At 41.7% G+C, this 13,568-nt stretch overlaps 1 protein-coding gene across 3 annotated transcripts in view; it reads right to left on the reverse strand.

The window, feature by feature from the left end:
• The window catches only part of LYRM4 (LYR motif containing 4), a 132,671-nt gene that overhangs the window by 82,397 nt on the left and 36,706 nt on the right, over positions 1 to 13,568 (reverse strand). The window contains exon 3 of one of the 3 annotated variants that reach the window (XM_006025209.2): positions 5,936 to 6,002. The exons of the other annotated variants lie outside the window; for them this stretch is intronic. Coding sequence (XP_006025271.1) covers positions 5,982 to 6,002 — 21 coding nt within the window. The 3' untranslated portion in view covers positions 5,936 to 5,981. The remainder of the gene's footprint in view (positions 1 to 5,935; positions 6,003 to 13,568) is intronic. 3 annotated transcript variants of the gene reach the window in all.

Below are 13,568 nucleotides of genomic sequence, written 5' to 3' on the forward strand. Positions count from 1 at the left end.
CTCCAGCAACCGTGAATCAGTGAAGAAGATGGCGGAAACACCTGCAGCAGCTGTGAGGAAAGGTCTGGGTGTCCAGCCCAAGAGGAAACCAGGCTGGAAAGCAGGCAACTGGGGAGACACCATATTTATAAGAAGCCTAAACTTCTAAGTCAGCTGGAGGAAGCTCCAACAAATATTCCAGATGACAGGAGTGGTGAGGTTCACGGTTGTCTGGCAAAATGGGGCCAGGAGAAGCTGTGGTATGGGAACATTTGTTCACCCCAGAGATGCCACACTTGCGGTGGCAATGTTGATGGAGAAATAGGATGTGGCCAACCCTCACGGGTCAAATTAGACCAAGGGGCTACTCAGTACAGAGAGTATCAGACAATAACACAGCTGCCCTGGGGTTGGTGGAACTTTAGGGTAGAATACCAGCCCAGTTGGCCACTGGGCCCTACCTTACATGGGGGAAGGATTTAAGAACAAGGACTAGCCTATGAGCGTGCTGAAAGGCTTGTGGTTATTGTGGGTACTGATGGGAGGTAGCCCTAGAAAGCAAAAAAAGGGAAGCTTTTGCCCTGGACAAAGGGACACACAGGGGAAACGGGGCCCAGAAGTCATCCAAGCTCAGGCCCAAGCCCTGAAAGGGCAGAATCAGGGCCAGGGGGCCCAGAATTACAATGAGAAAGGGAAGCTTCTGCCTCGAGCTAGGAGAAGCATAGGGATAGCAGTAGCTGAGCAGCCACCGTAACTTGGGCTGAAGCCAAAGAGGACAAAACCACAGCCATGGGGCCCAGAGTCAGATTCAGGTTGAGTGCAGCTTTGTCCTCAGCTAAGAGAACCACAGGGACAGCTATACCTCAGCAGCTGTCGAAGCTCAGGCTGATGCCAAAGGAGGCAATACTAGGGCCTGGGAGCCTAGTGAAAGCATGAAAGGTAAACATCCACAAGGCATAATAATCCCTTAAGGTGACTAGGGTATGGTTGGGACAGAAAGGTCCTATGTAGCGCCTGAGAGAAAGATAAGATGAGGCCTATCCTTCCCCAGAGACATGGGAAGGATACAGAATTAGAGGATTCCCCCCTCTTGGGGAGGGGAGAGGGAAGAGGAGAATATGTAGTAGCTCAGCTGGCAGAGGATTGCAGCAGACTACACCTCAGGTTGTAACTCTCTGTAGGCTGGCAGATTCCTGTAGGTAGGCACTGACTGTAGGCTGCCAAGGAGGTCTGGGCCAGCTGCAGAGAATAATTAGCTGCCCCACAGGAAGCTAACAGGCTCCTAGAGAGGAAGCTAGGACAGAGACTCCCAGGGAGGGACAGAAAGGAGAGAGAAGTCAAGCTGGCCGTGGCAGAACCAAGCCAGGCTATTTCTTGGGGTTTGGGAAGAGAACCAAAGCTGGGAGGTTGAAGGCAGCTGCACCACCACAGGACTGGAGTCAGAGCCAGCTGGAAAAGGAAGACTGCACTGCAGAGGAAACAGCAGTGAGCTGGAGGCACCTTCTCAGGGCTAGAGAAGACTTGGGACTGTAAGTGTACCCTGTATGGATTATGTTGAGTCGTGTGACTGAGGACTGATTTATGTTCTGGTGTTCCTGAGAGGCAAGTGTGCCCAGGAAATAAAAGAATTGAGTGAAGGCAAAAAGACTGATGGAGCTAGCAATACCCCAAACCTGCTACACATATGCATGTGTTTTTTCTAGTCTTTAGTCTGTCTGATCTTTAAATGTTTTACTTCCATTCCAGGTATAACAACACTTAATTATACAGTGCTATGTAAATAATTAATAAAAGAAAAGACACACTAGAAGATATTTCCTTCTGAGACACGGCGAACTCAGGACACAGCTGGTATGCTATAAAATAATTATTCTTCAAAAGTTTGTAGTCTTAAATCTAATACCAACATACTGTTGATGATCTTGGATCTCAAATACTTTTGCTATGTTTACATTAAAAGTTCTGCAGTTCAAAACTGTGAGATCTAAATAAATAAATTAAACACTGAATCAAAAATAAACAGCGACTTCACTAGTGCTTCTTTTCTCCCTTTACCACAGTACTGAGTTACACTAGCAATGCTTCACAAGATAATAGCTACACCCTTCACCTCTTTTTTACTATTATAATTAGACAGGTTTATAGTTCTCAAGTTGCCCTCAAAACAGTCCATAAAACACACTAGGATTGAAGCAAACAGTTTCCTCAGCACTTTCTCATTTGCATGGGCTGATTTTCATGCTGTATCAAAATAACTAGGATGCAGGAAAGGAAAAAGATGGAGGTTAAATCTTAAAACTTGATTGAATCAAGGTCTGAATCTTTCTGGGCCAAGTTCCTATTTAAAAATAAGAATACTACTAATGCCTTTCACCCAAACTTTGTCTTGTCTATTTAGTGTGTAAACTTTTCAAGGCAACAACTGTCCCCGAATATGCACATATACAATATGTAATACAATAGGACAGCAGTTCCCAAACTCTGACAGATTGTGTACCACCAATTTAAAACAATACAACCTTAAGTACCACCAGCACATTTTTGTCATATAAAGTAATTATAATAAATCTGCTAATGCGTACCAATGACAGGTTGTCTGCGTACCACTGGTGGTACCTGTATCACAGATTGGGAACCGCTGCAATAAGGCTTTTAAGTGCTATCATAATACACCTTTTATTAAGTAGTTGTAGTTAGACCAAACCTAAAAAACCTAGCTTCCTTCTTCATAACAGTTTGATACTTATCTAGCAAAAACCATCATTGTCAATTCAATGGATTGGTGATTTGGCGTGATCCAACAGTACATGACTTTGCATTCCAGTTTTTGTACTCCCCTGACTCCCAGCCCAACAAGCACACATTCAAATCATTCAAAAGCAATCCGCAGTATGTCAAATTGCACTGAGGCTCTTAAAATTCTAATGTCCGAAGTTCACTACTGGCATGATTTATTATTGAAGTTCCATGTTAGAAACTGACAATTAAGAAATATTGATAAATGAAAACACATTATTGGTGTCAATTAAAAAGCACAAGATTGATTAACCTCCCAGAGGTATACTGGCACGAGCAGTTAGAAAGTAATGACCATCAATAAGTATTCACTACTGACAAATACACCCTGAAATTAGACCGCTAGGACACAAAAGGTACTTTCAATTAAAATTAAGATTGTTTAAACGGACAAGCTAAGCCCTAGGTCAACATTAACAGTAACATAAGTACAAACAAGGTCCTGTAGTATCAACAGAAGAGGCTAACTGGTTAGGTCTCATAGTGTTCATTAAACCTGGCAAAACAGTTAAAATAGTCAGAACAAGCTGATCCAATCTGTGCTTTGAAAATAAAAAGTGTGTATATTAAATTCATCTCATTTTGCAGGATAGAATTTAGAAGCTCCTACTATGGATGTAGCATCTATTATGCTAAGGATAATCCTAACACACAAAGAAGGGGCCTTGTTTCTACCAGTGTACACCTTTGACACGTGCCTGTGCAAAACTGTGAACAGATGTATACAGGTATGTATATTATATCAGTTGGCCAGGTTACATGGCAAACATAAAATTATGTAATAATCATCAGTAGTGTCTAACTTTATCCCAACTACATAGCTGGTCTGATAAAAAATGTCACTCTAAGAAATTCTTGCCTTTCGCATAATGATCATGTGCATTTCTCAAGCGAACTCACCAAATAAATGATGTACATATACTGTGTACATCTAAATACACATCTACTATACTGAAAGATAACCTGAAAAGGAGACAAGCGACACAGAATTTAAATGTAACCAGATTAATTTGAACTTCTTTATTCTCAGGGTTTTTTACTTGCTTTTGGAAGAAAAGTACTGGCACAATGCCTGTCACCAAGATAAAGGGCACTGCAGCTATTGCTTTTAATGACCAAAGAAAGAGCATGCCCCTCCAAACGCAGAGCTGAAGACAGCAGCAATGCAGTAACACCAAGGAGACTGCGTAAGTACTAATTGAACCTTTTCCTGTACTCTGTAACACAGAAAATAGTCTTTCTTTTTTAGTCTTTCAAATCAAACTTATACATACGGAAAACTGGTAACTTCCTTCCCCAAACTTCAGCTTTCATCACATTACAACAAATAAAACACAATCAATCTCTTTTTACTCCTCACCTCTTGAAATGGAGCATATATCTCATCCATTTAAGCTTTAAGAACAATCACTCTTTTAATTAATGACGATTTAAACAGCATTTGAATTACTATATAAAGTATAATAATGCAACACAATAAGAATGATAATCAGGTTTAGATTGTCTCATAGATCTTTATGGGAAAACACTGCCAAAATAAAGCCCCATCAACCTAAGGCTAACTGACTGCACAGATTGGTCAACTTTAGCATTATTAAATACAAGTAACTACTAGCATTTGTGTTAAACTACAAAAGTAGTCAAAATCTCTGCTCTAGAGAGATTACACTAGAGGCAGGGGAGTCAAATTCACCTCCTGCCCTGAGCTATATCCAGACCACAGGGATCCTTGCAGACTAGGGCACAGGGTGGTTTTAATAAAGGTGGTAACAAACTCTCACTGCATGCTATATGCTCCATGCTACAGCTGGAGCTATTGTTGCTGACATGTGTTTTGTGCCCTGGTGACAGCTTCAGGACAGAGCACATGGTGGCGATAGATCCAGGCCTGGCATGAGGCATGGGCCACAAGGAACATAATAGTGGGGGTGCTAACAGCAGCAGGGCTGGCATCTCAGGAGCTGGGGCTGCCGCTGTGGCAACAAGCAAGTGACTGGAGAACTGGGGTTGTGACAGCCCTCACTTGCCCTCCTGCTGCTGATCATGCCTACCAGGGCCCCAAGGGCCTCGGTTTCTGCAGCAAGCTGCTGCTTTTCACTGTCTCCCCCAAACTTTGAGAGACCGGGGCCTGGGCTCGGGCCTGAGCCTAAGGCTGGGGCAAGAGGCAGAGCTACCACATAAGGTAAGTGGCATCATGGTGAAGCAGGCAGCTCACACCAGGGGAGGCAAGTGGCAGGGGAGAAGAGAGAGGGAAGGGGAAATGAGCAGGGGTCTGGCTGCCTGCCTTCTTCCCTACCATTTGTCCCACTGCTGCTTCTGTTTTCTCCCGGGGGGAGGGCAGAAGATTTCAGGCAACCTTTTAAGAATCAGATTCTATATATGGAAAATTCTAACAAATGTATAGTTTTCTATGTATAGAATCTAATTATTGGGGTTTTTTCTTGGATTCAGGGAAATGCAATGTTGTGCAAGTACCTCTGAATATTAAAAATACAATTCTGAATATAAAAACATACAGTACTGGAAGACTGCTGTTAAATTCACAGTCCTCAGTTGATACACTATTTGAGAAAGGAGGAAAAGATTCTAAATATCGCGTGGTTCACTTTATGTTGGATATAAATTATAACTAGTTCCTAACAACAATAATGCAGGTCATACTACATTCGTAAGAACATAAGTGCCACATTAGGTCGGACCAATGGTCCATCTCGCCCAGCATCCTGTCTCTGAAAGTGGCAGAAGTAGATGTTATACAGGGAGAGCATTGTACTGGACATTTCTGAAGTGATCTAATCCCTATTTAATACCCTCTCTGGCATGCACCACTTATTGAGTTAGAGATGTCAGAGGAAACATCTCCAACCATTCTGTTCAAAAACCATTTGTAGGTTTATCATCCATGAATTTATCCAGTCTCTTTTTGAATCTGGCTGTGCTATCTGTCTCTACCACCTCCTGTGGCAATGAATTCCAGAAATTAAGTACACATATAAAAAAGTACTTCTAGTACCCTTCCCAGTTCCATCCAATTGTTGCTTGCATCTATAATTCTGTTAAGGTAACATACTGGTAATGAATTCATCAAGAAGGTACAACAATTTGGCTATGCCCCATTGATAAAACATGACCTAAAAACCAGATTCTAAATTTTTCTTACCTCTATAGCATGTCCAGATACTATAGTATGAAATACTCTCATCAGCTCAAAACAATATAATGCAGTACTAAAAAAAAAAAAAATGTAATAGTTACTGTATTTACTTAAATAGATGACCCTGATTATAAGATGACTGCCCAGTAATTAGATTCTATATATAGAAAACTTATAAATGTTAATTTTCCAGGTAGAGAGTCTAATTATTGAAGGTTTGCCTTGAACTTGTCCCCCCTCCCACTGCTACAGAAGAGAAAATAAATCTATGGGGTCAGCCCTTTTCCTCTCTGCTTCGCCCCAACTTTTTCCCCAGCAGCCCCTTCCCTCTCGCCTTACTTTCAGACCCTGCTCTCCTTGAGGACATAGAAGTGAGAAGCAAATTTGAAAACAGTGACCTTGAAATTAAACATGGTAGTAGGAATTTGCATAGTACCCATACATTTAAGTTCACCCAGAACTGATGCGTATTACCTTTTCTTTTGTAAGTCACTGCATGTTTTAGCACAGGTACTCCCTAAACACATTTGTAAGCAGCACATTTGTACCTACTTATATATGGTACAAACTATGTACGATATTAGTCCAAAGCCAAAGGTTTGTGATTTATCATATAGCTCACTGGGCTGGCCCCAGCAGAGTGAACATTTCAAGCCATGGTGACCACAGAGCTCAGCACTGCTCAATATGTGTATGTATACTTCAGATACTCCCCAGAAGGGATCCATGTGCTAATTAGCCTCCACTCATGACTGGAACTCGGTGTTCTTATCACAAGTCCTGGGATGCTCCCAAAATTTATGTGCAGATGAGGCACAGGGGAACCTGGTCTGGCTTCACCTCATGGATGCGGGGCCACACTAATCATATGCACCAGGCTGAGAGCGGGGGCAATAGAGGAATTCTGAGTGAACTGTTTGGGGCCTTATTTGGTGATGCTTGCCAGACATTTAAGGCGGGTGAAGAAACAGGAATTACTAGAAATGGGAAAGAAAGGCACAGCTCAGCTGTGGAAGTAAAGAGGAAGTAAAAATGCATGCAGTGCAGTGGCTCACCATGACTTGAAAAACAGTTGACCCTGAACACACTTAATGGACACCACCTTATGGTCTTATTCAGATAGGTTGCACTAACCTATCCTTGCAGTAGGTTCCCACCAGCATGGTTGCCCAATGTGGGCCATGTGTTTTATAGTCATGCTCATCATTGGTTGCATTTAATCAACTTTATAGTTAGTTTCCATTGCTCAGCACAGACTGCTTTTGATAGCAGTTTAAAGATAAGACAATGTATTTAGTGACGTTTCCTTGTACACAATGAGGGGCTTTTCCCCCCATGCCAATTGGAATAGGAAACCTTGTCTTGTATTCAAGTAAATACAGTGTATTTTGCAGTTAAGGTAAGTGTGGGTCAGACACAGGACCATGAGATGGGAACTCCTGAGTTCTAATACTGTGCCTGACACTAACTTTGGCCATTCCTATATTATTACACTTTACAGTTTTGGTCTCAACAACATAAGACTGCAGAAATATTACAAGGATTATACAGTAAATATGAAAAATGTTACAAGTGGTTAATATTTAGTATTATAAAATTTAGTCCATTAAATGCAGTTGTCTCATTTCACAAACCTATTCTTCTTAAAGTCCCTTTATACACATGTAAGAAAGGAAAGTCAAGACTGAGGTTGATCAATTTATATTATATTAAAGGGGGAGTCATTTGTAACTGGAACACAAGTTAACACTAAGCAGGGAAACCCTCATATTCTCACTGTCAAAAAATGTGTATGTCTTTTGTCACCCTGCAGCAGATCTGCATAAAGTAGGATTCTTATCAGTTTGGATTACTTAAAAGGACAAACAAAGGCCATGAAACATCAAAACTTTTTTTTCCCCTGAAGACTCCTTTAGTGATAATAACAGCAGTTTAACTGACACAGGAACCTCCTGTTCTGCTGGGAAATCCAGAGCAATCCCTTCTTAAATGGACAGCTAGAAGACTAATGCTTTCCAGTTTCCATCTTATGAAAAGACAAATAATAAAAAATGGTCCTGAAGATTAAAACAGGCATATAGACAAAACACTCTTGATTGAATACAGCTTTTCTTGTTGGTACAGTGACATTCAAAGGCTCTGAGGCTTCAAAAATATAGTGGTAGAACACCACAAAAGCAAATGAATTAGGACTTGAACACACATTCATTACAAGTCTTTGAAGTGGCTTCTAATAAACCCTAAAATCAGTGGTTCTCAACCTTTGCAGATTTAAGGAACCCCATATATCGGGCTTAAAAGCACCCCTCAGAAAATGCCAGCTCTAATTTTCACTTGTTTTTTGACTACAGAAAAAATAATAGAGAAGTTATTCTATTGCAAAGAGCTCAAAATTACCACAGTAGGTCAGAATGTTTTTAACACTCTGGTTTCCTATTTGCAATCTCTTGGTTTTGCTTGTAAATCATGTTTGCACACCTAATGGTGCTAACATCACATGGCATGTCAGGGTGCTGATCAGTGATTCTCAACCAGTGCTGTGGCACCCTGAATCACTACCCTAAATTTAAGCAAAAGCAGTTGTTCTTCATGGCAGTCTTTCCAATCTCCCTCACATGCAAAGACTAGCAACAGTTCCTCAGAGAAGTCATTTTAGCATTGACAAAGACTAGTAAGGAAATGGCAGATATTAGATAACATTTGTAGTATCATTAGAATGGACCATATCAAATTCACATTGCATGATGGCTTCATCAAATACTACTTTTCACAATTTTTAATTAATATTTTATGACAACAGCACTTTGTTCACAGCATCTAATGCACTGTCCCATCAGTAAACAGATGGGATCACTCCTGCTGCTAATATACCAAATAAAAGGAAAAGTTCTATGTATTGTGGAAAGAATCTCAAGTGTTCTTTTTCCTCAGCCATCCTGTTTTCAAAGCAAAACCAATAACTAGGAAAGTGGAGGAGGACTGGGGTAGAGATTAATGTTCCTGCAAGCTTTTTAGCTTTATAAAACTCCTTCTATAACATTTAGGCAAATCCTACTGTGACTGACATGAGTAAAATGACAGTAATCTGTCACTATTTCACATTTCCCACTAGGCTGATTCAAATAGTTATTTATGAACCTTATACTTCAATGGTCACTTTGATGACTAAACCATAAATTAGCATGTAAAGTGAATATAAATTTGATTTCACAGCAACAACAAATTGCCAGCAAGGCTGGGGTATTATTTAATTTCTATCGACACACCATGAAAAAGTCAGCAATACAAGACGTGCTACATCATAATAAACCCAAAACTTCACAAAAATGCACAATACATGTAATATTCACTTCACTGCTTTTCTGTTTAAAAATAAATGCTTTGTGTAATGCATGTTTGAAGGTTAATTCTAAATAAACTTTTAATTTTATGCCAGTTGGCTTCATTATTTAAATTGTTCAATTAAGATGGCAAGACTGAGACTAAAGCAATCAAGATGCTACAAGAATATGAGTGTTGCACAAAAACAATCTTTTTGCGGGGAACATGATTCTAAATGAGATTACAATATTACAGCATGAATATGAATTTAGACTGTAGGATCTCTTTTAAATTAGGATGAAAGTACACATACATTTTAAGGAAAAAGATGCTAATAGTTTTTTTAAATATTAAAGAAGTGTAGACAGTATTGAAGTGCAACATCAGTTATACCAAGGAACAGATAATTATTTTGACCTCTTTAGGAACATGGTTTTCATTTGCTATTGGAAAATCTTTCAGCAAATAAAACTTCAGTTACTTACCAGCAGTCTTTGAAAATCCTGAAATATGCACACCTCACTAAAATTCACTTGCTAATCTGATTTTCTTCCACTGAAACAAAACAAAACCACCCAAAAAACAAAAGAAAAATAACAAAAATTAATAACTCCCCCCTATCTCAAAAAACCACATGCTGCCAACTATCAGTTAGCCACTAAAACCTGCTTGCTAAAGTCTACGATATGACACCTAACTACCACCTATTGTAGCTCACCCAATCTCTTTTGGAGAATAGATGTTTTTACATGGAGCTGTGCAAGTAACTGAGCTGCTGGAGATGACAACAAGATGACCTACCACAAGGCAGAGTACCAGCAATGATCTTCCTTAACATATATACCAATGACCAACCCATACACAGCAATATGAGGAGCTTCATATATGCTGCTGATCTATGCATCACACCACAAGAAGACTCGCTACTGTCAAGAATGGACTGACATGTGCACTGAGCAGCCTCTTAGATTATTACAATAAGAACCAGCTTTGCAACAACCCAACCAAGATGCAGGTTACAGCTTTTCACCTATGCCATAGAGAAGCCAAGCAGAAATTAAACATCACTTGGAATGCAATCCCACTGACTAATCAAGCTCTGTGTACTTGGGGATTACATTGCATTGAACACTTACCTTCAAAGCACAAGTAGAGAAGACAAAAGGGAAAGTCAATGCTCACAACATACTTTGGAAGTTGGTCACTTCAAAGTGGGCAGTGAACCAAGCTACATTATGAAGCACTGCTACTGCCTTGTGTTATTCCACTGCAGAGTATGCATGTCCAGTAAGGGAACAATCAGTTCATGTCATGAAACTAGACCCAGCTTTAAACAACAGCTGCTGTGAAATAAAAGGTTGCCTAAAGCCCACACCAAACCTGTATTTACTGGCTGGCATTGCACCACCTGATATCAGAAGAAAAGGGAGGAAGCCATAAAGAAAGATCATAGCAGATGGAAGACCCCAGGCATCCACTTGATGGTCACAGAGAAGTAACCAAACACTTTAAAACATGAAGGAGTTTTGTGACCAGTATTATGCCCCTGGACACAGAAATTGATAGGGCACGACTGAGGTTATGGAAGGAAAGATTACATGCAATAAGGTGACCTGAAATGGATCTGGAACCTCAGAAGGACCTTTCCAGAGGGGCCGATACAGACTGCTCAACATGGTGATGCCCAAAACCCCTGTGTACGCAAACTGCAAGGTCAAAAACAAACATGATCAAATGGGGCTAATGACACGAATATAAGCGAGTGAGGTGAAGTCCAGACCATGAAGCACCTACTCATTTACCGACTCCTTGATGAGACCTGCCTTAAGGAGGACCTTGCTGCAGCAACAGAAAGAGCTATCATTTGTGCACATTTCTGGAAAGTCACCTAGTTTATGACAAGGACACAATAAGAAGAAACATCTGCTAGTATTTTGGTTCCTTGAAGAAAATGTATATTGAAACACCCTTCCAAAAAATAAAAATAATAATCAAGCTTTCTGTAACTATATCTTGTCTGAAAAAACAGAAAAGCATGACAGCTATGAAATTTTCAGAGAAAAAGATTTTTGAAGTAGTGAAATTATTATAAGCCTGAATGATTGCCTTCTTCCAAATTCCCTGATTTCTAAATATGTCTTTCACTGCAATATTAAACAGTGTAATCTCAAAAGGCAATCCAATTAAAAAATACTTTAGATACAACAGAATGACTTTGCATGTCAAAGACATCCCTTAAAAACAATGGATTTAATAATGTCTTAGGCCATTTACAGCAGAAAAAGGTGAACAAAGAATAAATTAAAGAAAAAGACCAGAGAAATGCAAATGCAAAGTACATAAAATACAAGCCATTCTACATCAGATCTCAAGAATGCCTTGCATTTAAAAAGCTTTTGTGACTTCATCCCAACCATGCAGTTGGTCCAATAAAAGTTATCAACCAAAAAAATTTCTCTCTCCATTCTGCCTTTCAAAAAACAAGGTGCATATCTTATTCTAGGGCTTGCTGTATGTGAGAAAGTACAGTACTCTAACCAACCCACTGGTGGTTTCCTTCTACATCTTCCTTCACTGGTAAAAGGCAAGAAAAAGAACCATAATAGAAGAACTTAAGCCAGGACTGTCAAAATCTTTTGGCTCCACAGCACCACGGGGCTCCTTGTAGGCCAGATAGGAAGAAGTATGGTGAACAGCAACAATAGCATTAATGCCCATAATACTGAACTGATAAACAATTTACAGGAGCACAGCCAGGCAGCGTGGAGATCAGTGCCCTGCAGGTAAGCCCTGCAGGGGAAGGGGCATGGAGGTGGGAAGGGCATGGGGGCGGCGGGGGAGGGGCAGATCGAGGTCCCCAAGGTGAGGGAGGGAGTGGGCAGGGGCTGGCGGTGCTGCCCAGCTAGGGCAGTGAATGGGACCTCAGGGCCAGGACAGGGAGTGGGACAGAACCATGGACAGCTCGTCCAGGTCCAGGTGCTTAAAAATGGGGGCAGGGGTGTTTGAACTAAAACTAAATGAGCTTTAGTTCAAACACTGCCGCCACCATTTATAAGCGTGGGGACTTTTTTAGGAGTGGAGCCAAGCAGGGTGAGGGCAGAGGCAGGCTTGGGGCTTTCTGCCCTGCTGCCTTTGCCTTAGAAGCCGCACGCTAGCCATGCTACGTCCTCTGCCTGCTCAGCAGTGGGAGGCACAACTTCCCCACCCTCTCCCCCTGCTGCTGGGCAGGCAGGGAGTGAGTGGCTGGCATGCGGCTCCAGGGCAAACGAAGCAGGGTGCAAAGCCCGAGCCCACAGCAGGCAGCCTGCATCTGCCCTGTGCACAAATCCAAGGTGGCATATGCCTCAAATGATTCTCCTAGGGATTGTGCACAGTGGCGGGGAGCTGCCCCCTTCCCCACCCCTCCTGTACCCCCTGGACCAGCCACTTGCGTGTCCATCCCACTCCCCACTTAGTGTCCCATTCACCACCCTAGCTGGGCAGCACCCCCCACCCAGCTCCAGCCCCTGTCCTGCCCCACTCCTTTCCTCACTGTTGGGGCCTTGATTTACCCTCCCCATGCCCCTTTTTCACCTCAGATGTATCTGCAGGGTGCTGCTCTCCACACTGCCTGGCTGTGCTCCTGGCCACGTGCATCCTGTGGCTGCATGCATACATGCATGCAGCATCCGGGGGCCCCAGTCAGAAGGCATATTTATTGGTACATTATGATCAGTCTTACATGGCAAGCCATATGAGGAAAGGCTGAGCGATCTGGGTCTCTTCAGCCTGAAGAAAAGAAGGCTGAGAAGGGACTTGATAACTTACCGCTACACCAGGGGAGTACATCAAGCAAGGGCTTGGTGAGCAACTGTTCACCAGGGCATCCGAGGGGAAAACTAGGAGTAACGGCCATAAACTCCTGGAAGACCGATTCAGGCTCAACATTAGGAAAAATGTCACAGTCAGGGTGTCCAGACTGTGGAATAAACTCCCTCCAGAGGTGGTGCAATCACCTATCCTGGAAATCTTCACGAGGAGACTAGACAGTCACCTTGCTGGGGTTACCTGACCCCCAGTTACCTTTCCTGCTTGGTGCAGCAGGCTAGACCCAATGATCTTCCAAGGTCCCTTCCAGCCTTACAATCTATGAATTATTGGGACATTAATCGGCTAAACCAGTCAAAAAAAGCTGATAGCCGATAATGTTAGTTTTCCTTTTATCAGTGCCAATCCCATATAGCACCAATATATTGGAGCACCTCTAGTTTTATCCGCAGCCATTTGATATATAGTCCTTTCTTATCATAAGAATCTTATTTCAGCCATAGTCTAGAGT

This window comes from Alligator sinensis, unplaced genomic scaffold, assembly GCF_000455745.1.
Source record: "Alligator sinensis unplaced genomic scaffold, ASM45574v1 scaffold220_1, whole genome shotgun sequence".
Classification (NCBI taxonomy): Eukaryota; Metazoa; Chordata; order Crocodylia; family Alligatoridae; genus Alligator; species Alligator sinensis.